General features: G+C 51.3%; 2 protein-coding genes across 3 annotated transcripts in view; both read left to right on the top strand.

Annotated features, from left to right (window-relative positions):
• Positions 1 to 22949, top strand: SCAMP2 (secretory carrier membrane protein 2). Of its 2 annotated transcripts, XM_027858216.1 has the most exons (10): positions 1 to 173; positions 10721 to 10801; positions 11436 to 11528; positions 11997 to 12125; positions 13937 to 14054; positions 14920 to 15048; positions 18133 to 18292; positions 18494 to 18595; positions 21337 to 21460; positions 21702 to 22949. In XM_027858216.1, the coding sequence occupies exons 1-10, from the start codon at positions 117 to 119 to the stop codon at positions 21834 to 21836; spliced, it is 1128 nt and encodes a 375-aa protein (XP_027714017.1). In that variant the 5' UTR covers positions 1 to 116; the 3' UTR covers positions 21837 to 22949. The 2 variants fall into 2 exon arrangements, with proteins under 2 accessions (XP_027714017.1, XP_027714010.1); XM_027858209.1 differs by lacking the exon at positions 11997 to 12125.
• Positions 22950 to 24371: 1422 nt separating this feature from the next.
• ULK3 (unc-51 like kinase 3) overlaps positions 24372 to 27919 on the top strand; it is a 13764-nt gene continuing 10216 nt past the window's right edge. Inside the window, exons 1-4 of the mRNA XM_027860731.1 lie at positions 24372 to 24488; positions 26289 to 26429; positions 27129 to 27249; positions 27656 to 27760. Of these exons, the coding sequence (XP_027716532.1) occupies positions 24387 to 24488; positions 26289 to 26429; positions 27129 to 27249; positions 27656 to 27760 (469 nt within the window). The 5' untranslated portion in view covers positions 24372 to 24386. The remainder of the gene's footprint in view (positions 24489 to 26288; positions 26430 to 27128; positions 27250 to 27655; positions 27761 to 27919) is intronic.

The following is a 27919-nucleotide window of genomic DNA, read 5'->3' as shown; positions in this document are numbered from 1 at the left end:
CTCCCGGAAGTGGCGGGTCTCCGAAGAGAGAGCGACGGAGTTCGGGTGCCAGAAGCGTCGTAGTGCCTGCTGAGCTTGTGGGCTCCTGCCACCCCCCCCTTCCCTCCCCGCCCATCATGTCTGCCTTCGACACCAACCCCTTCGCGGACCCGGTGGACGTGAACCCTTTCCAGGTATGAGGCGCTTCTGCCGTCCCGGGTAGACTCTGCTGGGGTCCGCGGTCCGGGCCTCTCCACCTCCGGGAGACGTGGCGCCCGAGGGACGGGCCCCGCACCCAATAAACGAGCCGGGAGCCCGAGGTCTGGCCAATCAGGGCCGGAAGGGGCGGGACCAGCAACAGGTGGAACGGCGGCGGAGGGGCGGGGTTGGGGAAGGGGGGAGAGTGGTTACAAAGGTGTTTGGGGGAGGGGGCAGCGAAAGTGATTGCAAATAATGGGGAGGGGCGAGGAAAGTGGTTGTAAATAAGGAGGAGCATGGAAAGTAGTTGTAAATAAGGGGGAGGGGACAGGGAAATTAGTTGTAAATAAGAGGGAGGGGCAGGGAAAGTAGTTGGAAGGGGGAGGATGAAGAGGTCCTAGGAGGAGGCGGCAAGAAAAGGACTTGTTTGTGTAAGGGTCTGAGGGGGATGGGAGCTGGGGAAATGCTTCTGAAGGGTCGGCTTGGAGAGGGGCAGGGAAAGTAATTATTGAAGGGAGTAGGGAAAGTAGACGGAAGTTAGAGAAAGGGTAAGGTGGTGATAAGGGGAGGGGGCAGGTGACTGTGGTTGCAAGGGGGAGGGATAGGGAAAGTGGTTAAAAGAGGAAGAAGGACCTGAGGGGGAGTGGATAGGGAAAGTGAATGTTGGGGGAGGAAGGAAAGGGGAAAGGGAAAGGTCAAAAGGGGTTTGAGGGGAGAGGAATATAAAATGAAAGGAGGAAGGTAACCACCAATCAGGGCCTTGAAGTAAACCCCTTGGACTGACCCCCTACCTCTCCCCTTCCTCCTTGGACACTGTGAGGAGGAATAGAAGCATGACTTCTGTCTTCAGAGAACTCCCCCCCCCCCCCAGACTGGGGAAACACAGATCTAACACCAGGGAGACCTCCACCTCCCAGTCTTAATCTGTTTATGATCATTAGCATTTATATAGTGCTTTAGTAGGTTGCCTTATTATCTGATCAGGTCAGGAAGAAATGTTGGGCATTGAAGGAAAGGAGGAAAGGCAGAAATCTTGGGAATACACACCCACACAGATATAAAATCCAAGGTTTCCAACTTATAAATGAATTCATAGATTTGTAGTATCTCTGCTGACTTTTGTACCAATGAAGCTGAGAGGTGGGGAGGAGTTATGGTTGTGTTTACTGCATCCAGGCGGAATTAGAGAGAAAAGGGGAGAAGAGGAAGCCTGGCCTGTTGGAAGTCTTCCACCAGAGTCTGTATGAGGTCTTGTCAGGGACGTCTTAGGGATTCTTGGATTCAAGGACCTCTGTCCTGGTCCAGTCCTGTCATTTAATAGCTGTGTGCCCTGAAGCAGGTTACCCTGCCCCACCCCCCATTCTTCTGGACTTCAGTTTCCTCACCAGTGGAGGAGATGATTTTGAAGCTCCTTTCAGCCCTAACTTTGTGGCTTTGGGATTCTGAAGTGAGGTGTACTTGCTTTACAGAAGGGGGAAAGTGTTTCCAAGTTCTTTGTGGGCTGGAACCTGGTTTGGGAAAGCTTCTTTTGGGGACCAGTAACTAAGGACGTATCCTGTCCACATGGCTTGGGCTGAGTGTTCTCTTGTCTTAAATTTCCTTCAGACTTAGTAGAACTCATTGTGTTGGTTCACAGGACTTTCCTCCTTAAAGTGGACATGGAGGGGCCTGCCAGTTTAGAGGGGGCACAGGGGAAGGGATAGAACTGTTGCTGATGTCCTGAGTCCTTGCTGCAACTTAGCACGCCCTTTCTACTTCCTTCCCCCTTTTCAGTCTCCAAGAATATCAAAGTGAAAGAAGACTTTAATTATGTGATACAGTTATACGCTAGTGTGAGAATGAAAATCCTTGCTACTTCAGACCATGGGAGACCTAGCCAGTGGGAGGGCATTCAAATCTATACTGGTCTCTCTCTCTTTTTTTTTTTAAACCGTTACATGACCATGAGAGATATCCTTTTTCCAAACCTTTCTGAGTATTCAATGACAAGTAAACAATATTTTCTTGTTTATGAAAAGGGATAGGGCAGCTAGGTGGTACAGTGAATAGAGTGCCTGGTCTGAAATCAGGAAGACTCCAATTCAGATTTGGCCTCAGACACTCACTAACCATGTAGCAAATCATTCTAGTATCTTTGCCAATAAATACTGAGAAATGCTAAGAATACAAAACATTCATTACCTTGCAGCATAAGGTTGTTTTCTGACAAATCCCTCTGTAGGAAATTTGTCTCCTAACTGAGGGCCAATAAATGCCTATGACTGGTTGGTACAAGGAGATGACTGATTCAAAGGTATGTTCCACCTAGTATCTCCTCTTAACGTAATTTATCAGGCTGTAATTGAAGAGTATAGGTTGAGTTAGGTTTTACTGAAAATGTGGGGAACTAGGGTGAGCAGGACAAAACTTTACTTGCTAAACTTTTTGGCCTGTTGGGTCTAGAAACAAGTGATTCCTGCATGTTCACCTGCAGGGACAGCCAGCTGTCCAAAGATGCCGAAGGTTTGTTTCCAGCCCTGGGTGGGGCAAGATGAGGAGCCTGAAGCCTGCCCCTTTTTCTTAGCAGTGTTTTGGGGGGAGCACCATTCCAGTATCTCCAACTGATGTGTGTAATCTCCATCCCCAGAAATTATGCTAACCACTCTGGAGGCCTTTTCTGCATTCAAGCGAAATCTGATATCTCTCTGTTGTCACGGAAGTGTTAAGGGGCAGAGCCGGCACCACCAGGATATGGGCAGAACAGGAAGCAGCTGGGGTCCCATAAACAGCAGCATCTGACTGGTGACCTTGTGTCCATAGAAGAGAGAGATCTGGTTGAAACGCTGCTCCTTGCAAACCTGTGCTAGGGCCCCAGGTGGAGTTTGAGAGGAAGCTCTGCATACCAGACACCAAAGTTCTGGCCCTGCTCAGAGCTAGTCTCCTTTAGGCCCATTCTCTGGCTGGGTGGAAAGTCTGCTCCCTTTCTGCCTACATAGGATAACTGGTGGGGTGTAGGGCCCAGGAGGCTTGGGTGTGAGCACATGTTCATTTACTCAGGGTGGTGACATATAGTTCAAGGAAGGACCTAAAGAGAAAATAGGGATTATAAACTCTCACGAGCCAAAATCTTCTTTGACCTTTATCTTGTGGAATGGAAATAGAATCCACCAGAGAAATGAAGAGCCTCTCACTTCCTTACTCCCGTTCTCTGCTGCCTCTTCCACACCCTACCTTCTTATTGGTGGGGGTGTACTTTTCTGACTCCTTTACTTGAACATAGGAATAATTCTGATGATTGGAAATATTCAGGGAGAGGAGCAATTAGCATAATTTTCGTTCCAGGATGTGTTCAGAAGACTATTGCATTCTTTGGACAAAAGGGAAAATTGCAAGTAAGGTGATAACCTTCACAATCTCCATGAGTTTCACTTCATTGGCACACACTGATCACTCCTTTAATTACAGTTTGTTGGCTCTGCACTTTCTAAGGAGGAGATGGCTTGGCCTAACACTGTTCCTGGGACTCCTACTACTGGTAGATTATCATTAAACTTCAAGTTGACTCAGACTGGGGGGGGGGGGGGGGGGGGGGGTGCAGCAGGGTGTGACTTGCTCCCCAGGTAAGGAGCCATTTGACTTGTGCTGAAACTGACTTTTGTATAGAGCAGAGCTTCTAAACTTGGGGGTCTGTGGCGAGTTTTTAGGAGTTCTGAGAGCTTACATGAGAACAAAATAGCATCTTAATTTTTCACTCCCTCCAAGTTAAATTTAAACTTTCCTTCTATTTTTAATTAAAAACAACAACAAAAAAATCAAAACACACAGAGCATTCTGAGGAGCAGTTTGTAGACTTTGCCAGACTGCTAAAAAAAGTCCACGATGCAGAAAGGGTCAGGGACCCCCTGCTATGGTGATAAACTTTGCTTTCATTTAGGGTTCAAGAAAAATGATACCTACCAGGTTAATTCTGGGGCCCCTTTTCTAACTGGAAATTTCTGCCAAACCAATCCCGAAAGCTCCGAGAGAGGGAGAGTGGAATAAGTGGAAGTTCTACTGAACAAAGGAAAGCTTTCAGCCCCAGCCTGCTGCCAAATAACATAATTTCACTTGCTCACATTGCTTCTTTGCAGTTTAAAGATAATCTCTGTAGTGTGACTATTCCCCAAAGATTTCAAACATGTCTCCAGTGTGGAAGGGGAAGGAAGTCATAGGACTTGGCCATGTGAACAGTGTCACTTGACATTCCCTACACCTTTATCCTGGTGTCTCAGTCTGCCCAGGGTAGGTCTAGAGTCTGATGAATGGCCTGGTGCTGCTGGTGCCTTGAGTTTTAGGGGGTGCATGATACCAGATAGGGGAATTGGTGTGCTTGGCCTCTCTGCAGAGAAGATGTCCCAGGGAGAAGTTGGAGCCTGGAGTGTTTGTCTTGTCCTCTGACTCTCACTAGGAGCACGATCCTGGGCATTTTCAGCTACCCTAGCCTGTCAGATGATCTGAATGAGGATGCTTCCCTTGTTATCTTCCATAAGGTGAGGGAAAAACCAAGTCCAACATCTCCTTGGTTTGGGGAGTGACTCTTGTACATAGGAGACATTTCACTGGGAAATGGGAGTGCCCATGGAGCCAAGGCTCTGGTTTGTCTTAGAGGTGGTTAATCCCATACCAGGCAAACAGTAATATTTAACCAGAACAAACAAGGCTGAATTGTCACCCTTCCAGAGAAGGGTTTTAGATTTTGGTGAACTGATGTTTCAGTGAGTGCTTTTTCTGCAAATTTAAGAAACATTTACTGAATACAGCCTTGTGTGCTTGGCATTGTAGGGTGGCCTGTCATCTACTAGGGAGATAATTTGTAATAATAACTTCAGCATAAGAGAGAATGTGATAAATAATAGCTCTGAGAAAGGTATGAGGGTCAGAGGATAGAGAATCACTTCCAGCTGAGGAAATGAGGAAGGTCTCAGGGAGGCAGAGAACATTGGAAATGGACATTCTAGGATAGCTGAGAGAAAGAGGCCAAGGAGGGGCAGTGCCATGAAAGGATAGATCATGTTCTAGGTCTGGAGTCTACTTTGATGTGAGCATCAAGTGTGATAGTGAAAGCTACTATTTATGTATATAGCACCTTATGTACTTTATTGTATTTGAATCTCACTGTAAGGTTGGCATTACAGGTGGTATCATCCCCATTTTACAGAGGAGGAAATTGGGGCTTATCAAAGTTGAGGAACTTGCCTGGGATCCTACAGGATACAGGCAGGGAAAGCTTTTGGGACAGAAAGGGAGGTTGGGGCCAACTTGGAAAGGGCTTTGGCTGTCAGTTTGAAGAGTCAGGATTTTCTTTGTAGACAGTACAGTACTATAGTACTGCCCCCCACAGAGAAGGAGGCCACGGGGGCAGCCTTGATCCTCTGATGAACCTGCAGGTGTTCTCTGGGTTTCTGGCCCAGCTCAACTCTCTGGGGCTGAGGTTTGAAGTGATTTTCTTTGTTTCTTTCTTTTCGTTTTGCTTCACAATGACTTGACATGTCGGGTGTCTCAGGAAGGCCTGGAATTTCACAAGCTTCAAAATTATGATGTCTCTTCACCAACCGGAGCCCTTACCTTGCAGGAAAGAATTGATCCCGCCATGCTTTTACCTCCTTCAGCATTCATTCAGTAAAGTGTATAAAGCACCAGCTGTGCTCACAACCTGAAACTAGTGCTTATCTGGGCTACCATTTGTAGGGAAGGAGAAGACTGGGAAGAACTTAGGACATAGGAGGTGAACCAGGACTTGGGCAGCACATTGAAAACAAGTAAAAAGCCACATGAACTGTCCCCAGGGCCTCGATGGCCCCCCAGCAGCTCCCCACGGGGAAGAGGCCTGAACTTGACCCTAAGCAAAGCCCTTAAGGCGTGGCTTTCTGACTCCCAGAAGCAGCATAGAGAAATGGACGGAGTGCCAGACTGTAGTCAGGAAGATCCGAGTTCAAATCCTGTCTCTTGACACTATGTGACCTTAGGCAAATCACTTCATGCCCCTGGGCCTCTGTCTCTGAACCTATAAAATTAGGGAGTTGGACTAAGTGATTACCAAGGGCCCTTTTCACTCTAAATTGAAGATCTTATGACTCCAAATTTAGTGGGGGTTTTTCCAGGAGTCTGTCCTTACCCGGTTCCTAATGTGAGTGGGGTCGCTGAACTTAACTCTGCTTTCTGTGGAGTTCAAGAAGAAATAGAAGGTAACCATTTTATACAGTTTGAGTAGGTGTGTTGGGTCATTTTTTCAGCCGTGTCCAACTCTCCATCACCCCATCTGGGGAGCTCTTGGCAAAGATACTGGAGCGATTTGCCATTTCCTTCTCCAGCTCATTTTACTAGTGAGCAAACTGAGACCAGGTGAAGTGACTTGCTCAGGGTCACACAGCTGGGGTTTGAAGATGAGTCATTGATGTGGAATTACTCCCTATTGTGGGTTACTCCCTTTGAATCAGTGAGTAAGAGTTAATCACCCGCTTTGGGCATGGGAAGTTTAGTCCTTTCTAACGTCCAGGTTAGCCAGAGAGCAAGGGTGAATCCCATTGCAGACAAGGTTGTATGCACCTTGGTCACCAGAATTCATCTAAGGGTCTTGGAGGGACAGGCTTTTCAAGTGTCCAAGTGATGATGAGGTGACAGGCCCTCTTAAGTGAAGCAGCCTGGGCCAATTGGAATAAAAGGACCACTTCGAATTCCAGGTCTGGCTTTGTGTGACCTTGAGCAAGTGTTTTTACCTTTTGGACCTCAGTTTCCTTGTCTGAAAAGTGGTAAAGCTGCCCCAGAAGGTGCCTTGCCTCCAGGGTCACACCTGTTCAGTGAAAGCCCTCTCCTGTGGTGCTGCCTAGAGAACGAGGTAGAGGAATGCCCGTGAGAGTCATTCGTTACACAAAGGTTCGGACCCGGGTCAGTGCACTGTAACACCTGCTAGCAAAGGCTTGTTCTTTGGCCCTGCCTCCTCCCCAACCCCCCCATGGTGGTATAGACTCAGATAACTAGTTCTTGGGTAGGGAGTGTCCAATTTCTGGGGCTTAACAAGATTGCTTATGCTCTGAAACTAGAGCAGGTGCTCAATGTCTCTATTTCTCAAGGGGCCAGAGTTGTAGAGTTGTCAGCTGGCCATTGAGCCAACTGAAATGAAGACATCCCCAGTCTCACCCTAGGAGTGTGTTTTATTAGCCACTAAAACAGGGTGGTTTCCAGCCTACAGGGGCTCCAGGGATTCTTCTGTTCATGTCCCAGCTCCAGCAGTTAACAGAATCTGGGCACTAGCAGGTGTAGGGGTGCATAAGGCTGAGCTTTCTGAGCGCTCTTTGGCACAAGCTTGTTGGTGATGATGGTGGTTGCTCCTCCCCATCCCCTCTTGTCTCTACCTTCCTGGATCCTGTTCTGGACCGGCCAGGCTCTCTGCTGGCCGGCAGCTGATCTTGTATTAAGGTAGGGCATAAGGTATTCCTCTTCTCAGAGACCTTTGTGTAGTATGAGAAGATTTAAGACCCAAAGAAGTGATGGGATTGCAGCATGGGAATGAGGAAGATATTTTTGGGCAGGGGGACTCTTCAAGCAGCACTCTAGGCAATCCCAGAAGGTAGGCCCTGGTGCTCCATCTCAGAAAGGCCAGTCTTGCTTTAGGGTTACAATCCCTCCAGCTGCCCTTATATCCCCAGCACTTCCTAGAACTGAGAAACTAGAAAAGAAATGACAGAGCAGAAAAATTTCCCTCTCAAAGGAGCCATGGAAAGGGAGGGGGGTCTGGGGCTTGCAGGAGTCATTACAGAAGAAGAGTGCTTACTCATTCAGGGGCTCAGTCTGAGGAGCCTTCCCTCAGTCTGGCAGGATCCCTTCCCTCCAGGAAAGCACCTTCTAGAGTTAAGAAACAAGCTCTTTCTAGACTTTGTGGTGCAAACTTGACTGGTTGAAGAACCCTCACTGTTGGCTGGAATGGGATTTGAATGATGGGGAGGATTTGAGGCAGGTGGACGCAGCCCCTTTGAAGCCCTGAGGTTCTCTGTTCGGGTTCTTGTTCCCTGTGGGCAGCGCTCCCTCGCTCCCTCTTGTGACTTGGAGCTCTGGGATCATTTGGTCTGGCTCCAAGCTCCTATTCACTTGAGGATTTGAAGGTACCGTTTGTAGCCTGGGGGCTCAGCCCACATCATTGATCAACCAGAGATTTATGCAGGAAGGTCACAGCAAGACTGCCCTGCCCTGAGCCTCCTGGGAGTATCATTAAGTAAGAAAATGGGGGCAGGCTGTCATAGAAAGAGAATGGCACTTTGTCAGAAGGCTTGGGTTCAGATCTCGTCATGGCCACTTACTGCTAGCTCTGTAACTGTACAAAGTTCCTCGCTCTTTCTGAGCCTCCGTTTCCTCACAAGAGCTGATATTTATAAGTAGCACTTTACAGTTTTAAAAGCATTTTACAAATAAATCGTCTCATTTGGTCTCCCATCTATCCTTGGGAAGTGGGTAACCCAGGTATAACCTCCACCTCTAAGTTAGGCTCCTCTGGATCTCTGTAGTTCAGAGGGCAGTCCCCTCAGGATAGTATTAGGAACCTCAGAGCCCCAGGCTCTGGACTTGCCCAATCTGAGCACTGCAGCACCCGGTGGCTGCCCAGGGTCATCTCCAGGCTTCCCTGGATTCCACCAGAGGCCTCTGGTCACAGAGCCTCACAGACCACATGTGTCAGTCTCCCGTCAAGGTAGGTGGCTGCCTTTTGCTGGCTTTGTAGGAAGGCCCCCTTTCCTCTTGCCCATGGGCTTCTGGTGATGATTGTGTGCTTGGGGGAGAAGTCATTTCTTGTAGTTCCTCCCTGAATTTCTTGGTCATTATCCAGCCTCATACAGATTTCGGATTTGTATTGGAATAGGAATAGGAGAGCCAGGTGGAGGCTGACGCCACCTTAGCAGGGTGTCTTTTATTTGATCTTCCCAACAAGCCTGTGAAGTAGGTCAGATGCTGTTTATTGTCTCCATTTTATTGCTAAAAAAACAGACTCGGAGAGTTAAGTTGCCCCAAATCCCACAGCAAGTAATGGCAGACCTGGGCCTTCAGCTCTGATCTTCAGGCTCAGTTTAATTCAGAAAACATTTATGAAGTACCTAAAAATCTGGGAACAAAGCTGCCTTCAAGAAGCTTACACTCTACCGGGCTAAGACAACATGGCCAAAGAGAATGCATACAAAACATACACACAGTAAGATTGGAGGGGAGAGTCAAGAAAGACTTCATGTAGGAGGTGGCATTTGAGCAGAACCTTGACAGAAGCTAGACAGATATAAGGTAGTGAGGACAGACTGTGCAAAGAAAGGCATGGGGCTGGAAATGAAGTATCATTTGTGGGAGACATTGAGCAGGCCAGTTTGCCAATCCATAGACTGTGCTGGGGTTCAGAAGTGGGGAGACTAGGTCCAGATTGTGAAGAGCTTTCACTGCCAGAGTCTTTTGTATTTTATCCAAGAGGCCATCAGGAGGGAGGGAGCTTCTGGAACAGGGGAGCAAGCCCTATGGTCAGACTTGGGCCACCATTGGGTCACCATCTTGACATCTGTGTGGAGGATGGCTTGGAAAGGGGAGACCAGTAAGAAGCTATTGGAGATGGGAGGTGATAAGGGCCTGGACTAGGGTGGGAAGGAGCCTTGTGAGAGGGCGTGAGTGTAGAATCAACTGGACTTCGCAAATGATTGGATGTGGAAGCTGAGGGAGAAAGAAGAGTGGAGGATGACCTGCAAGGAGCCAGTGAACATTAAGTGTCCACTCTGTGTCAGCTAAGCTGCCCTCAAGGAGCTTACAATCTAAAGACTCAACAGGATATAGGAAATGCATGTGATAGAATGGACCCTCGAGGGTACCTGGCTCAGGGGCATCTTTTTCCCTGGAGTTGAAACCAGACTGGGCATCAGATGCAAAGTGGAGGGAGCTGAGAGTACAATTTCTTCTCTATATAAAGGAAGGCATTGGGAGGCGTTTAGTGCTCCATCCTTGAGCCTCCAGTCAGAGTGGGAGGTGGTCAAGGCTTGAGTTAGCTCTGGGAGGTGAGATTAGAAGTGATGATCTTATCCTGGGAGGGGCAGCTTGTGTTTTGGACATGGTGAGTTTGTGATACCTGTGGGGCATCCGGTGGAGATGTCCAGTAAGCCATTGGTGACACATGTCTGGAGCTCAGGAGAGAGTACAAAAATTCTCATCTGGTATTAGAGGGAGAGGGCTCCTCCTGTCTAGAGAGCTGTGAAAACACGTTACAGCTCCCTTCCTGTAGTGCTCAGAGTGTACTCTCAAGAGCTAGCATTTTATTTCACCGGGTCAGAAGTAGGATTAGACAGAACCAATGGTCCCTGGTTGTTACTGTGCCAGCTCTCAGGGGTCACCTGCACCTCACTGCCATGTGTCACTGGGCTGAATGCCCACAAGCCAGGCTCTGGAGAGAGACTAAAATGGGATAACAACTCAGCCCTCGTCATTAACGGACTTCTTCAGATTTCCAAGCTCGTTTCCCTTGGTAATAGACTTTAAATGTGTCTCTGGGTTTTTCCCATCATCTTCTCAGGATCCATCTGTGACCCAACTGACCAATCCTCCTCAGAGTGGCCTGTCGGAATTCAACCCTTTCTCAGAGAATCCCCGGCTGGTAAGTGTGCCCTTCTGTCTCTCCCCCCCATGACGGTGCCCGCTCCAGCATCCTCATGCGCACATACCTCGTGGTTCCCTCTGTAGCCTCGGGACCGTGGGCCTGGGCCCTGGAGGCAGCTCTGATGACATCTGCTAACCCTAAATGCTCTAGAAGGAACAACTTCCAAGTAATGTATAAGTCATTCTGGGAGTTCTGGTAGACTCTCAGTGAGGAATGATGGGAGGTTTTTCCCATTGGAAGGAGGTTTAAGCCATTGAAATTCCCTTCTCCAAAGTAGGAAGGATGAAAAAGCAGGTGAAAACAAGTGTTGTTCCCATGACTCATTGGATCTTAGGTGTGCTAAATTTGGCCTCATATTGACTTTATATCTTTTGGACAAGAAACTGGGGACGGCCTGTGGCTCGAGAGCTGAGATCCCTGGCCCAGAGGAGATGGCTTAATCAAGTCTGTCCCAGTGCATGGTTCCTCTCACCAAAGCCCCATAGGTGTGTCTGCTTGCTTATCCCTTGTCGAGATCCTTGTGCCTGTCTGCCTGTGCATCGATGTTTGATGGGGATTGTCCCTTCCTGAGACCTGCAGGGCCCACATGCACTAATCTCCCTCTTTAGTCTTTTCCTATCTTTTCCCTTAGACAAATGCAGCGGCAACGACAGTCCCAGCCTCCCAGCCCACTGGGCCATCACAGCCTGCAGTTCTTCAGCCCTCAGTGGAACCGACCCCCCAGGTACTGTCTAGAAGCAGCCCCCTGCCCCTCAGAAGCACTGCCCTTCAGCAGGGTTGGGGTGGGGAGCACCATCACTGCCTTTTGCAAACCTGCCTTGCCATGGTTTTCAAGGGGAGGGACACAGTCTCATGTTTTTCTAATTCAGTTCCATTAGGGAAGAGCAACGTATGAAATCTCCAGATTATTTTGAGCTCTTTCTCTGGAGGCAGTCAGCTCAGTCCTGGTCAGGGAGTCCTGTGGCTGTAGCTTCTCTTGACTTACCCAAATGGGAATCCCAGGACTGGGGAGGGAGAAGGCAAAGAGAGTCTGGATACGTTCAGAGTGAAATATCACCTGGGGTTTGGGCCTGCCTCCTATCTGGGCACCCAGTCTCTTTTCCCTTCTTCACTGGCTGGCTTTCCTGATGCTCTTCAAGGCAATAGAGTTACAGAATTGTAGAGTTAGACACAGTATAGTTGTATGTGGCAGCTCCTGCTTAGACAGGCTGACAAGTACCTACCTACCATGTTCCTGGCAGTGAGCAGGTTCACAGAGAGACACCTGCTGCCAGGAAGAGCTAGTGTTTTGAATGGCAGCCACATTCGAAAGCTTTCTAAGGTAGGCATTAAGAAGAGATCTGAGACAGTGAGAGCTCCCTTCGAGCTCCCTGAGCTGGTGCCCCAGCCAGGCCAAGCTGGGTGTGCTCGGGTGCCCCCAGGCTGGACCCCCAAGGGTCAAAGGCACAGAACCATACTGTCCCTTTCCTCTATGGAAAGGGTTCGAAATCTGCCCCACTGGGTCCAGTCAGTGGCTTCTTAAGCCAGGCCCTCCTGAAGAAAGGATCCATGCTCCATTCCTTTCCCAGCCCCACAGGAGGTCTTGAGGAGGAAGAGGTGGACACCACATGGGCATGGAGGCATGCAGCCTTTCTGGGTGGGCTGTTTGCACGCCTTTCAAAGCAACGTCTGGTGGTTATGGCCCAGGAGTCCAGGGAAGAGAAGGGCCTGGTAGAGTCACAGGGAACAAGCTCCAGGGCTTCTGCAGCCCAGTGTGTGCCCCATGAACATCTCTGTTCAAGTGAACTGCAAATGGAGAAGCAGGGCCTGGCCCAGGGCTGTTTAGGGGGTGGGGCCTGCCCTAAGACTGAGGGATACTCTTATCACTCATGGGAGAGGCTGCTTTCCTGCAGGGCCTCAGTGTTTCTAAGGATCTATTGAATAGGGTCCTAGGAGCTGGAAAGGCCCTTGAGGGGTAGTTCAACCCTACACTTTCCAGATAACGAATGGGATCCAGAAGGAGAGTACCTAGGCCTTGGGGTCAGGATTCAAATCAAAGACTTCTGGTCTTCCCCAGAGCAAAGTAAAAGCAGTCATGGAAGACAAGGAGGGATTACAGGGCCATCAATCAGGAGCAAGAGAGGGTCTTGGAGGCTGCCAGGCCCAACTCCTTCATTGTGCACATGACGAAACTGAAGCCCAGAGAGGAGGAGGGATTTACCCCAGGTCACACAGATACTAATCAATGTCAAGAGGTGGGATTTGGAACCTCATGCTCTTTCTACTGTATAATGCTGAGAACTGGGTTCTGGGAAAAATGGAACTGCAGAGGGAGCCTAGTCAGGCTCTGGGAAAAGAGCAGTCTTCTCCAAGTGGGAACGTGGGGTACCAGAGCACACCTAGCTCTGCCCAGCTGGGGCAGCTCTCCGATTCAGGCCGGTTCTGCAGCCAGGTGCTGGGCAGAGGATATTCACGAGACTCAAAGGCTATGAGTTGGACCTGGCTCTTCTTCCCCTTCCCCATGCCAGTCTACAGATGGGGATAATGGACTCCAGCCTCAGCATACCAGGCTTCCTGCCCAGTGTGCCTAGGAGAGAAAGCTTTGGCTCCAAAAGTCCCTGCAGCTAGACAGAACCGAGCTGAGCCAGAGGGAATTTTGGGATTGTGTCTGCCCCCAGACCTCCAGATCTGATACCTGGGCAGGGGGAGCTCAGAAGGCCCAGTGGTCGTATGTGTACAATCAGCACTTCTCAGCCAGAGCGTCCAGTTGAGGTCTACACTTCCCTCTCGGGCCGTAAAACATCATCCTCTTGGGCCCGTGTAGCTCCTTCATGAATTCCCTTCATCTTTTGTCATCTGATTTCATCTGTACCCATGTGTCAGGCCTGTGGAGCACTGAGGGGATCGTTCTCCCACCTGGGCTCTGTAGCTGTGGGTATAATTGGGCTGGGGTGGAGGATAGTGGAAGGTGGGAAACGGGCCTATAGGAATCCCTCTGATCTCCTGGAGATTGACTCACAGTGCTCTTTGGGGGCCTGAGACCATGTCTGAGGCTCAGTGCAGAGCTGTCTTCCGTGAGTGGCCACAGGGGCTCCCTCTGACTGCCTGCTCGATTGAAGGTCCGTTTTATCCCCGGGCATCTGCTTCCTGTAGGCTGTGGCCTCAGCCGCCCAGGCTGGCCTGCTGCAGCAGCAGGAAGAGCTGGAGAGGAAAGCTGCAGAGCTGGACAGGAAGGAGCGTGAGCTGCAGAACGCCACAGCCAGCCTGCACGGTGAGCCTGTTTCCCTGCCTGGCCAGGTGTGCTGACCCTAGTGGCGTGACTTTGTTGGGGGGGGTGGGATCAGATGGGGATATGTCAGTTGGGGACTCTGCCTCCTTTGCCTCAGGGGTGTCATGAAAAAGGCCCTTTTGTAAATTGTTAAGTTTTTTTCATCTAAACATCCTAGCAGTGTCGTGTGGTGCACTCTGGGGAAAGGGCCAAGAGCCTGGAGGTAGAAGGGGCTAGTGGCAGCCCAGCCCCAAGGGCATGGGGTAGCCGCTCTCCAGCATCCCTGTTCTGGGCAGGTTTTCTGTGCCTCTGGCTCGCTCACAGGTGAAGGAGATAGAGCTCTCTCCCTGCATTTCCTGGTTATGATTATATGCCCTGGACAAGAGGCTTTAACTGCTAATGAATGACAGTATTCATGTTTGTATAGTTTGCTAACCTTTTTCAAAGCACTTTTATGCCTGGCAAATTCTTTGGAGACAATTTCTAGAAAGTAAGCTATAAGTCCCTGCTTTCTCCATTCCCTAACACCACTTTTGAGATTTGGGGTGCTTTTGGCCACCCAGTTAGTCAACTATTTATGTATTTATTTATTTAGTGGGTTGCCCAGGGTCACATAAGCTAGTAAGTGTCAAGTGTTTGGTCTGAGGCCGGATTTGAACTGAGGTCCTCCTGTCTTCAGGGCCGGTGCTCTATCCACTGCGCCACCTAGCTGCCCCTAAGAACTATTTATTAAATGCGTACTGAGTGCTGGGCCCACTGAGTCTTCCTAAGACTTCTAAGAACCAGACTTCCTCTGGCTCTGTTCCCCCAGCCTCCACCCTCTTCTGTTGTAGGAGGCTCCCTTACCTGCTTTTTTTTTCCCTAACAGTGAGGCCAAATAATTGGCCCCCACTGCCCTCAGTCTGCCCCATCAAGCCCTGCTTCTACCAGGATTTCTCTGCAGAGATCCCAGCTGATTACCAGCGAACGTGCAAGATGATGTATTACCTCTGGATGTGTGAGTATGTACAGAGGCCTGAGAGGGGCTTGGCTCGGGAGTCTGTGTGCATCCATAGGTGAATGACTCCTCATGATTCCCTGCCCGCCCTTTGGCCAGGATGGCAGCCCCTGCTGGGAACCACATTGGACTGTCAGCAGCTTAGGCAGCCTGGCACTCCAAAGAGGACCACCGGTGTTTTCACTTGTGTTTTGGGGGAGCAGAGAGGAGGAGGCTTTTTGGTGGCCGTTGAGATACCCTGTGTCTGACGTTACCCATCTCTCCTCTCCCTCTTTTCCTGGTCGTTAGAGTAGAAAGTGATCCAGGCAAGCCAAGAACTCCGGCTGCTCCTGAAGTGGCCCTTTTTTGTTGAAGCATGCACAGCCTCATGGGAAGCACCTGGCTTTCAGTGGCTGCCAGGACCCAGCCTGAAGTGCAGAGGTGTCCAAGGATGATCTCCTGCCTCCAACTCAGGGACCAGAGAGAGATGGAGTGTGGACCTTTCTTTCTCTGAGGATTCTGTAGCTCTCCTGGGAATTTGCTTTGGAAGCTGTAAATGGCTTGGTTTCCCTTCAGGCCTCTTCCATATCTCCCAGGGGATGCTGCCTTAGGGCCCGCAGTCTCATGAGTTCATGAAGAATCAAGATGGAAGGAACTGACACTGTTTTGCTCAAACACATTTAGATGCCTTCTTTCTGTTCATTATTCAGATATTTATTAAGCCATTTGCTAAGTGCCTACTGTGTGCAGAGTACAGTGCTGAGGAAGCAATAAAGGTAGATGGCAGAATGCTACCCTTGGGGACACTATGGGCGCAGGAGAGGGCTCCACATGAGGACTTGAGGCAGAAGCTGCAGGACCCTTGTGGGATATGTCAAGATGTGAGCAGAGTCGTTTTGTGCTGGGGTTGGATGAGGCGGCAGCCAGCCAGCCTTCCAGCTTTCCCGTTTGTCCTGAAGGGCCTCTGATTCCATGTCTTAAGAGGCAGCAGGTGAGGCCCACAAAGGGAGAGACCATGCAGGTGTAGGGGCAGGGGGCAGAGCTGGGCAAAGACATGACAGAAGAGGTGGCCCGATGCTATGGGAGAAAGTGTGGAAAAACAGGAGAGGCATGAGCAAGGCACAGGAAATCGGCAGCTCTGAGAAAAACGTGGCCATTTTCCTTGCCAAGACCTCCCCTCCTCCCCTGTCTCTGTGCCCTGGGGCCCCTCGCTTCCTGTCTTCTCTGACAGATTGCCCTCCTGGTATCTCCCCTCACTCTCCTTATCTGCTGGTACTGCCAAGTGTCATCCTGAATCTCTCCTCCCATTCTGAGCCCCGCTTCTTGAGAAAGCTGGCCATCTGCTGACTTCTGACTACATCTTCCAAAGTCACTAGTGACCTCTCAACTGCCTAATATTTGGGCCTTTTCTCAGTCCTCATTCTTGTTGCCTTCTCTGCAGCCATTGATAACTATTGAGCAGTACCCTTTCCCTCTCCCAGCTTTTGTCACACTGTTGCCCTTTGGTTCTTTTCCTGCCTCTCTGACTGCCCCTTCTCCATCTCCTTTGCTGGGTCACATTCTACCAGACACCCCTGACTAGCCCTTCATCAACTCACTTGAATTTAATTATCATCTCTGTGCTGGTGATTCACAAATCTCTCTCTCTCTCCCTATCCCTCTCCCTCCCTCCCTCTCCCTTCCTATCCCTCCCTCTCCCTACCTCTCCCTCCCTCTCCCTCCCTCCCTCCTTCTCCCTCCCTCCCTCTTCCTGCATCATCAGCTGCCTACTGGCCATTGCAGACTGACTGTCCTGTAGACATCTCAAACACTGAAATCATTCTTTTTCCCCCGAACCCATCCCTCTTCATCACTGCCCTGTTTCGGTTGAGGACCCCACCCTCAGTGGTGGGGAACCTGCAGCCTCGAGGCCACACTTGGTCCTCTAGGTTCTTGGGTGCTGCCTTTTATTAAGGGAATTTGTTTGGTGAAGTTTGGATTCAGTCAAAGGGCCGAGCCCAAGGACCGGCTGGCCTTGAGGACATCACCCACTTCACAGCTTGCCAGTGCTCACTTCTGGGTGTCATCTTTGCTTTCTCTGTATCCCTTGCCCCACACATCCCACTCAGTTGTCCCATCTTATCTCTCCCTCCCTCCCATCTCTCCCCTCTGTCCCCTTCTGTGCATTCACAGCCACCACCCTAGTTCAGGCTTTCCTCTCCTCTCACCTGGACTCTTAATTACTCTCCCTACTTCCCCTCCAATCCAGCCTTCACACACTGCCCACGGGCCAGTCTGACCACGTCCTTCCCCTGCTCAGTAACCTCTGGTGGCTTCCTGTTACTTCCAGGATCCAATGCAGCTTCCTCTGGCATTGAAAACATTTCACATAAGTATGTTTAGTAGGAATGTATATGTAAAGCCTGTACCAGATTGTGCTCTGTCTTGGGGAAGGAGGGAGAGAAAAATTTTAAACTCAAAAGCTTATGGAAGTGATTGATAAATCAAAATAAATTAGTAAAAAGTTTAAAAAAAAGAAAAGAAAAAGGAAAACATTTCGCATGGTGCCCCCAGCCTACCTTTCCAACCTTATTCACGCACTGTGGTACAGCCAGCCTGGCCTCTAGCTGATGCTCACACTTGGCAGTCCATCTCTCATCTTTGTGCCTTTAGAACTGGCTTTTCCCCATCCCTGGAGTCCCCTCCCTCCATCTCCTCCAAGGGCCCCCTTCTCCAGGATGCCTTTCCTAATGCCCCTGGCTGTTAGTGCCTTCCATCCCAGATCACCTTGTGTCTCCTTTGCATCTGTCTTCATCTGTACATGTTGCATCTCCTGGCTGTGGGTGGGGGAAGGGACTGTACTGCCTTTGTCTTTACATTCTCAGCAGCCAGCACTGTGCCCTGCATATATTAGGCACTTAGTCAGTACTTGTTAATTGATTTATTGAAATGTAATCATTGCTTGAATTATTAAAAAGTTGACCTGTTAATGCTAGCAGTGACCATACCCCCTCTACTATCTTGATTTCCCTAGTGCTGGACCCTGATTCCTTCCCAGAGTGAGTGGGCTGGCCTGATCCCTGACCTGACTGCCCTGGCATAATCTTTCTTACCTCCTTTCTCCAGTGCATTCAGTGACTTTGCTCCTGAATCTTCTCGCCTTCCTGGCCGCGTTCTCTGCTCACGATTATAGGGGAGTTGACTTTGGCCTCTCAATCCTGTGGTTTGTGCTCTTCACCCCATGTGCCTTCATCTGTTGGTACCGACCCATCTACAAGGCCTTCAGGCAAGTGGGGGCAAGGGGCGGGGATGACTCGGGCTTAGCAGGCCCCTTGGGCTGGTTTGACAGAGGTGATTGGCAAGCCAGAGCTTGCCAATTTTGGGGCTTTATCACCCGCAGGCTGGCACCATCCCCTAGGACTTGACCTCATCACTGCTCACGTGTGTGCCCGGGAAGCTGATGCCTTCTCTCTCCTTCTCTCCACAGGTCTGACAACTCCTTCAGCTTCTTCGTGTTCTTCTTTGTGTTCTTCTGCCAAATAGCCATCTACATCATCCAGCTGGTGGGCCTCCCGGGCTGGGGGAACAGGTGAGGCCAGGCTGCTCCCACCCTTGACTGTGTGACTCTTTCCCAGCTCTCTCTGTGCTCTGCTTCCTGCCAGCTTCTTTGTACTGCCTCACCTACCCAAAGCTTAGCCCAGTGTCTCCGCTGGGCCTAGACCTCCAGCCTGCCTCCTGTCACTGGGTTTTACTGCTGCCTTCTGCCTTTAAGACCCTTGTACAAGAATGCTGCCCCTCCACAGAAGGCCTCCGTCTGGAACAGAACCAGTCCCCCGTCCACAAGCTCCCAAGGTAGTTGTCCTTTGCTTTGGGTAATGAGCCACAGTCCCTTCCCACAAGCAAAGAGCTAGGCATCACCTTCAGAAAGGGATGGGGGAGCCTGGACACTTGCCTTCTTGTTCCCCTTCTTGCTGTGAGTAGAGAACTCTTTGGGCCTCAGACAGAAGGAGGTTTGGTCATTGGCATTCCCCACAATAGCTGGAGTCCCATGGGCATTACAGACATACAGGTCTATAAAACCAGACCCTGAGAGAAGATCAGAATTGATGTTTTCTTCCTGTCTCAGTGCCCACAAGAAATTGCAAAGGTCAGGCCTGGCACTTTGCTCAGTCAGCACCTGGAATGAATGAGTCTGTTTTGCTTTTCCCCTTCAGCACCAAATCCTGAGCAGGTGGGAGAGATCCTTCTCCTTCTCCCTCTCCTCCCTGTCCCTCTTTCCCCTCTCCCTCCTTTTCCTCTGTCTCTTTTTTTTTTTTTTGGCTAGGCAATGGGGTTAAGTGACTTGCCCAGGGTCACACAGCTAGTAAGTGTTATGTGTCTGAGGCCGGATTTGAACTCAGGTCCTCCTGAATCCAGTGCCGGTGCTCTATCCACTGTACCACCTAGCTGCCCCACCCCTTTTCCTCTCTCCTTTTCTCTGTCCCTCTCTCCTCCTGTCCCTCATCCTCTCCCTTCCCTCTCTTCTTTTTTCTCTTTCATCCCCTCTCTCTTTCTCCCCCTTTTTCTCCCTCCCTCCCTCTGTCCCCTCCTTCCCCACTTCCCTTTCTCCTCTCCCTTCCATGTCTATCTTTCTCTTTGTGTTTCGCACCCCGGCTCTTTCCTTTGCCCAGTTTGCTGCTTCTCATTCTAGTCCTTTCTCTTTCAGCTTAGTGGCCTATATGGATCACCATTCCCCTAGTAGAATTCCTGCCTGGTAGGAGGCAGGGTGTGGACAGTGATGATGGTTCCAGTCAGGAAGGCTGCCGTCCTTGGGAACACTGGGCGTTGAGAGATGGGGATTCTTGTGACTCTGTCACTAACTGGCTCTGCTGTCTGTTGCTGGGAGTCCCTGGGAAAGACTCTGCCCTTCTCTGGGCCTGTTTCTTTGGTTGGGCCTTTCCAGCTCTGCCGTTCTGTGATTTTAAAAACATTTTCTAACCTCTCAGACATCAGTGACCTTTTGAACCCTCGTGCCCCAACAGTGGTGGGCAGGACAAGTGGTGTGCCTTGAGAAAGGCCCAGGCTGTGCCCGAGGGCTCCCAAGCGGTGACAGGCCTGAGGGGCCCCTACTTCACCGCCATGGACCCAGTTCTTCTTTGAGGCAGTTTTCTTGATGGTGACCATAACTGGCGGGTTTGCTCTTTTGGATTGGATCAGCAGGCATTTATTAAGCACTTACTGTGTACCAGGCAGTTTGCCGAATGCTGGAGATACAAAGAAAAGCAATAGATAGTCTCTGCCTTCAAGGAGCTCATACTCTAAAAGGGGAGACCAAATGCAGACAACTATGTCTATCCCAGATACATGTTATTACATGTAAACTCTGTGCATGTGCTTTCATTCTGCATCTTTCCTGTAGAAATGAGAGGACATCTTAGAGAGAGGGGGGTGTGGGAGGGAGGATTCTTGTAGAAGGTGGGATTTTAGCTGAGACTTGAAGGAAACCTGGGAAGCCAGGAGGCAGAGACAAGCAGGGAGAGCTCTGGGATCGTGGAGGCTGGCCAGGGAAAATGCCAGGAACAGCCAGCCAGGAGGCCAGTGCTGATAGGTGATTGTCTGTGTCTGTGTGTGTATATGGAGAAGGCAGGGCTGAGTGAGGAAGCAGGTTTTCATGTTGACCTTGGAAACTGCAGGGTCTGTCTGTGTCGGAGTAGCCATATGACGAAGCTTTGCTCCTCCCAGGCTAAAGGATGATAGTGTCTTCCCCACCAGAAGGGCCTTTTCAGGCAGAGTCTTGACCTTTCTCCTTCCTGCTTCCTTAGCTCAGCTCAGAAGGTCACACAGCTTCACCTACCCCAGTGGACCCTTCCTCAGGACAAAAGGCATAAATATATCAAATAAAATGCAAGGGAATACAAAGGAAGCCAATCTGATGGAAATGCAGCCATCAGAATGGTTTTTAAAAACATTCATAGACTCCCAAAAGTCTGTCTGTGGCCCACGGTTAAGAACCCCCAAATTAGGCTGTATACACCTGTCTGTGGTGGTGGGGGTAAGGAAGAGGAGGAGGTAAAACCACCAGCAAGGTTTGGAACGTGAGGGCCCAGGGGACAGACGGACAGGGCCCTCGGATAGGGAGGACAAGCTGGTCCCTGGGGAAAGATTTCATTCCACTTGAACATTGGCCAAAACACCTGGCTTCTTGCCCCAGACCTGTCAGGGCCAGTCTGGTGATGCCTTCTTCACCGAGGCAGCGTTTGGCCCTGGGATAAGGCCAGTCCTGTCTAGGCCAGCCTTTCAGGCCTTCTCCCTTGAGTTCTCCCCACGCTCACTGTCCCTTCTCCTTTTCAGTGGCTGGATCATTGTTATATCAGCACTACAGGCTGAGTCACCTATAGCTGTCTCGATCATCATGATAGTGGTGGCTTGCTTCTTCACCCTTTGTGCTGTCCTCTCCCTCTTCCTCCTGAAGCGGGTAAGTGGGTATGCATACAAATGAGAGGAGGATGGGAAGGAGCAGAAGGGGTCCAAGGCCACAGAGCCCTTTGTTCATTTCTCTGCACTGTCTCCTCACCACATCCTCAGAGTCTCCAATTAAGAGGGAGACTGAGTCCAGGGAAAGGTCCAGGGCCTTGGCCAAGGTCCCCCGGGATGTGTGGCAGGGTTGGCACTGCCCTTACCTGACCACTCTGGGTTTCTGGGTTGCTTTCCCACAGGTGCACTCTTTGTACCGACGCACGGGTGCCAGCTTCCAGCAGGCCCAGGAGGAGTTCTCCCAGGGCATCTTTGCCAGCAGGACCTTCCGAAACACAGCAGCTGGCGCTGCCCGAGGAGCCTTCCAAGGAAATTAACCCTTCCCAGGCTGGTCATCCTCCTCTTCCTCGCCAGCCCTTCTCTTCTTACTCCTCTTGCTGCCTCCTCCTGAGGTGCACTTTCCAGGGGTGCCTTGCTTAACGGTTCCGGCTAAGACACAGAGACGGTCTCACCTTTGGCTCATCCTGTTTCTCAGCAGCCAGCCTTCCCTCCCACTTCAGGCGGGGAGGGAGGGTCGGTTTTTTTATACATACATTTATACACACCTAGAAAAGTTAGCCCAGGTCTTTCTTTTCTTTTGTGTGTATGGTGATTTGGTGGGATTCCTGCCCTCAAGCAGCAGAGTTTGGTTGTGGATGCCCTTTGTTTGGGATAGGTAGCCCCTGGCTGGGATTTGACTTGGGAGAGGGTCCAGGGCAGGGCAGAGGGGGCAGTAGCAGCATCCTAGCAGGGTGCCCCCTTCTGCAGGCCATCATCAAGAAGATGCTCCGCGGTCCCCAGCTCTGACCTTGGAGAAGGAGCTAAGATCAGGTTCTCTTCTCCTTGACTTGCCTGTCTGCAGGGAAAATTAACGTGTGACTTTATAGAGCCTGTCGGAGGAGTTCGGCAAGGCTGCTTTCAGGACACTCAGTCGTTGCCCGGAGTGGAGAGCTGCTCCGTCTCCCCCTCCTTCCTTCGGGGCTCACCCCTGAGAGCCAAGTGCTTTTGGATCATGTCCCTGCCTTGGGAAGAGGCCTGGAATCACAGTCCTTAAGCAAGAAGTGCCTTAATAATCCATCTCCCCCCCCCCCCCAAGTGTGAGCTGTCTCTGAGAGGAGCCCAGGGTCTGCCTTGGGGGCAGAGATGCTTGAAGACCCCGCTGGGAGCTCCGAGGGTGGGCGTGCCTGGGAGGGAAGGGCCTCATTGCCTCCATTCCTCCTGACGCTCTTGGGTCGGTGTGCAGCTGCCTGGCCCTTGCAGACCCTCATTCTGCTGCATTCCCTTCACGCTCTCTTCTCCCTCCTCCACCCCTTTCCATCAGCAATAGATTGCCGCCTGGCCTGGATTTTGGAGGACCCACCATCCTTCCTCCAGGCTGCTCTCCCAGGAAGCTTAGCAGGACTTTGGGCTAGGCTGCAGCCCCCCCCCCCCCCCCCCCCCCCCCCCGCGGGGCGCGGGGCCCCCCGCCCGGCCGCCCCCCCCCCCCCCCCCCCAGGTGTTCGCTGTGAAGAGAGAGAACCCTCAGCTGGGCCCCCTATTGGCTACCTATCTCCAGAAGCAAAACTAAGGCCAAGCCCTCAGTGCCACCTCCTGACGAGCCTCGGGAGGTCGGGGAGGAGGTGCCTGTGCTCATCCAATCACGGGGGGACTGCTCTGTGCTTTGTGAACAGGCCCTAGACTTCCCTCTGGATCCAGATGTACCTAGTAATAGCGGCAAAGAATGAGTTTTTAAGGACTCCCTACTCCCCATTTCTCAGATATATTTTTTTTCCTTCTCTGTGTACAAATGTATATGTCATGTCTTAACTTTTGTGCTTTAAATAAAAACTATGGATGGAGAAAGTGAACCTTTCTCACTGTACAGATTTCTTTCCTTGGAAGCAGGGAAATGGGGGAGGGGGAAGATTTTCCAGCGTTTGCTTGGTTCGCCCATGAAGGGGAGACTTCCTGGGCCCAGATGGCAAGACAGGTCAAGGTATTCAGGTGGCATTAAAGTCTAAAGGATGGAAGCTTCCTGGCTGTGTGACCTTGGGCAAGGCACTTCTGCCACACTTTCCTCATCTGTGAAATGGGAATAGTAGCTCCTCCCTTACAGGGTTGTTGTGAGGAACAAATACTGCAAACCTTAGAGCGTTATATAATTGTTAACTATTTAACGTTAAGGAAAAGAGGGTCCCACTTTGACTTTAATCTTTTAATCTCTCGCCTACTGGAAACTAGCCAGGAACGAAGGTTTTAAAAGCAAATACCAGTTTTGCTTGATTATGCTGTATTTGGTCTAAGTTTTTTTTTATTTATTTTTCCGTTTAAAGGAGGGGGGAGGCAGGGGCAGGAGCGAGGAGAACAGAAGGGCTCAGGCCCCAGCGCGGCTGGCCAGGCCCGGGGCATTGCCTCCTTTGGGAGGACCAGCGCGCTCTGTGTCCTTCAGGGCAGCTTTAGGACATGCCCATCTTATTTGGTGTTTTAAGTTCAGAATTAAAAAAAAATAATAACGATAAAAAGCAGATGGTCCTGGGACAACCGTGGCCTGGTGAGGGGGCTGCTGAGCGGGGGCTGGGGACCCCATCTTCTGTGAGCTCCCCCCGCCGCCGCCAGGGAAAGGAAAGGGGAGGCCCGGGTGGGGGGGGGGGTGGGGGCGGAGGCGCAGGAAGCCCAGCGGGAAGAGCTGTGACCGGGCTGTAGGGCCTCGGTTTCTCCGCCTGCAGAAGGACCGCTGCGGGCTCCGCGCTGGGACCCCGCGGCACGCTCCGGAGAACGAACGCCTTGCACTGCTCACGGCCGGCGCTGGGGGCAGCGCGGAGTCGGGCCCGCAACCAGGAAGTGGCGGCCAGGCCTGCGCTGCCGAGCGCCGCGCACGGCTGGGGGCCGGGGCCGGGGCCGCGACCACCATGGCGGGGCCCGGCTGGGCGCCCCCGCGCCTCGACGGCTTCATCCTCACCGAGCGGCTGGGCAGCGGCACGTACGCCACGGTGTACAAGGCCTACGGCAAGGTGGGGGGCGGGCGAGGGCGGGGCGCGCGCAGGGGAGGGGCCCTGGAGGAAAGGGAGAGCCCGGACCAGCCCCAGGCTTTCCGGTGCCCGGCTTGGGGTACGTCTCGGCCCCCCACGCCCCAGGCCGGGAAAGCCTGGCCCCCCGAGCGGCCCATTCCGAGAAGCGAAACCGGATTTGGGGGAGGGCCCCCCGCCGCGGAGCTGCCCTGGAAAGGGGGGGGAGGGCGAGGCTGGGGAAGGGGTTCCCAGCCGGCCCCGCATGACCCGGACCCTCGGGCCCCCAGGACTCCCGCCCTACCCAGCCTGGCCTGGCCTGTCCTGGCAGCTTTTTTCCCTCCCAGGTGTTGTGGATGGGGAAGTGCTTGGCGGCTTTGCTCCTCATTGTCATGTCTATTAAAACTCCCTGAGCCCCAGCAGCCAGGGGTACCGAGGCGAAGAGGGAAAAAACCATCCCTCCCTGCCCTCCGTGAGCTTCCATTCCCCTGGGGTGGAATACAGCATTCACACGGATAAACCAGTAAAAGACAAATTATATAGAACGAGAGAGACCAGGGAAGGCTTCTGGGAAGGGATGCGTGGGCTGAACCAGAAGGAAAGGTGCATCTTCTCATTAATAACAACAATAAACTCCTCCACCCAATCCTACTCGGCCGCCCCCTCATGCAGGAGATGGAAGGGGCTCAATTGTGCTCGGTTCTGCCGCGGCAAAGGCTTCCTCGAGGAGCTGTCCAAAGTAGAAGGTGCGGGTTCCCGCTCCGCAGGGGTCTTCCAGAACAAGCCAGGCCTCTCATCCGGATGCCAGGGTCGGGAGCCCCTGAGGCCCCTGGTTCCGCCTCTCAGATACAGAGGCTCTGTGTGGCGGTGGCATCCATCCCAGGCAGGACTGTTACTACCGCTTCAGCCTCCTGACTTTGTCATTTAAAGCCCTTCCCGATCTCTCCCCAACCTAGTCTTCAAAGATAGACATGTTATACCCCTTCACGCAATCTATATTCCAGCAGAACTGGCTTACTTGTATTTCCTATACACCCCATTCAATATCTCTCATCTTCTGTGCCCTTTGCCCAGTTCCTCCTCAGCTCTATTAGAAAGCCACCCTGTAGACACTAGCCAAGTAACCTTGGGCAAGTCACTTAACCTGTTTGCCTCAGTTTCCTAATCTGTAAAATGGGGATAATAATGGCACCTACCTGCCAGGGTTGTTGTGAGGATAAAATGAGATGATACTTGTAAAGTACTTAGCACAGTGCCTGGCACATAGTAAATACTATGTAAATGACAGCTATTATCATTATTATCGCTAATTATTATTATTATTATTTTAATTTGCAGCTTCTTTCAAGGCTCAGTTCAAATGGTACCTCCTACCAAAAGCTTTTCCTGATTTTCCCAGTAATTGGTGCTCGGCATATGTGAAATGAAATGAAGGAAATTTTTTTTTTTGTATACTTTGTATTTTTTTTGTGTGGGCTTGTTTCTCGCTCCCTCCCCCCAACAGTACGTAAGCTTTTGAGGGTAGGACTGATTAGTTTTTGCCCTCATATTCTCCAGTGCTGAGCATGGTGCCTGACACATAGTAGGTGCCTAAAAAATACTAGTAACTGAATTGAGCATCATAAGGTAAGCTGAATGGGTCAGGACTGAGGAGGTGATTTCCTGCCTTTGGAGGCATGCCTCTCTGGTCCCTGCTTGGATGACCCAGAGCATGGGATGAAGGGAAGCTGGACAGGTCTCTCTGTCCCAGGGACTGCCCTCCTAATCAGGGCAAGTTCACCATTACCTCCCCATCTGTCTCTGCAGAAAGACACCCGGGAGGTGGTAGCCATCAAGTGTGTGAGCAAAAAGAGTCTGAACAAGGCATCAGTGGAAAACCTGCTGACCGAAATCGAGATCCTCAAGGCTATTCGGCACCCCCACATCGTGGAGCTAAAGGACTTCCAGGTCTGTGGATCAAGGGGGAGAGGGGAAGGAGGGAGGTGGTCATGGCCCTGGGAGGGCAAGGGTGGCCTGGGATCACGGGTGGTATAGGGAACAGGCATTCTATTAGGTTTATTATTAGTATAGCTAGCATTCCTATAGGCCTCTGTGCCAGGCACTGTGCTAAGTGCTTAAAATGAGTTAATAATGGTAAAGCGTGTACTTAACCCAGTGCCTGGCTCAGAGTAGGCACTATAGGAATGCTAGCTATACTAATAATAACAACAACAACGATTATTATGTCCTCACAACAACCCTGGGAGGTTGGTGCTATTATCATCCCCATTTTACAGGTGAGGAAACTGAGGCAGAGCTTAAGTGGCTTGCCCAGAGTCACACAGCCAGTAAGTGTCTAAGGCTGGATTTGAACTCAGATCTTTTCTGATTCCAAGTCCAGCACTCTGTGCATTGTGCCACCTCACTGTCCCTAGTTGTAGATAAAGTCAGGAAGATCTGAATTCAAATCTTACCTCAAATATTATCAGTGTTACCCTGGGCAAATTACTGAACCTCTCTGTGACTCAGTTTTGCCATCTGTAGAATAGGGATAATAATTGTGCCTACCCAATAGGGTTGTTGGGAGGATCAGATGAGATTGGGCAAGATAAATGCTAACTATTGTTGTAATTAATGCTGTTCTCGTCATGCTTGTGTCCTCCCCAGTGGGACAGTGACAACATCTACCTCATCATGGAATTCTGTGCCGGGGGCGATCTGTCCCGCTTCATCCGCACCCGCCGAATCCTGCCAGAGAAGGTGGCCCGCATCTTCCTGCAGCAGTTGGGTAAAGGCTTTGGACGGTCGGTTTTGGGAAGAAGGAAGGAGAGGTGATCACTGGTGGGGATGGCCTGAACCAGGACCCTTACAATGTCCCCTGGTGCTGGTGGGGGCAGTGAAGAGCCTGGCCTGGCTGGGGCAGGGCCTTTAGATGGGGATCTGGCACAGTGGGAGAAAGGGCATTGGAGAAGGCCTTGAGTGACAAGATGGGATCCCGGGTGTCAGGGAGGAGACCTTGCTCTGGCCCTGGCTTTACTGGAGATCCAAGGTCCTCTCAGGCTCTATCTGTCGCTCTAGCCTCCCCTCCAGGACTGTGGGCAGCAGGAAGCTTGTGAAGGGGGAGGGGCCAAGTCTGCCAGCACTGGGAGGCCCTCTGCAATTTACTCCTTTGCCCTCCACTTTCTGCTCTTCAGCCAGTGCCCTTCAGTTTCTGCATGGCCGTAATATCTCTCACCTGGATCTGAAGCCACAGAACATTCTGCTGAGCTCCCTGGAGAAGCCTCACCTCAAACTGGCAGGTGAGCTCCCAGGGGCAGGGAAGGATGGCCCCTCCCTTCTCCCCACTCCCTTCTCCTCCCTTCTCTCTCCTCTTCCCTCCTCTCTCCTCCCTTCTCCTCCTCCCTTTTCCTTCTCCCTCCCCTCTCCTCCTCTCTCCCTTCTCCTCCTCCCTCGCTTCT

Source organism: Vombatus ursinus, unplaced genomic scaffold, assembly GCF_900497805.2.
Source record: "Vombatus ursinus unplaced genomic scaffold, bare-nosed wombat genome assembly UNPS02000749.1, whole genome shotgun sequence".
Lineage (NCBI taxonomy): Eukaryota > Metazoa > Chordata > Mammalia > Diprotodontia > Vombatidae > Vombatus > Vombatus ursinus.
Note: the sequence above shows the minus strand (reverse complement) of the source record. Positions and strands in the feature narration are given on the sequence as shown.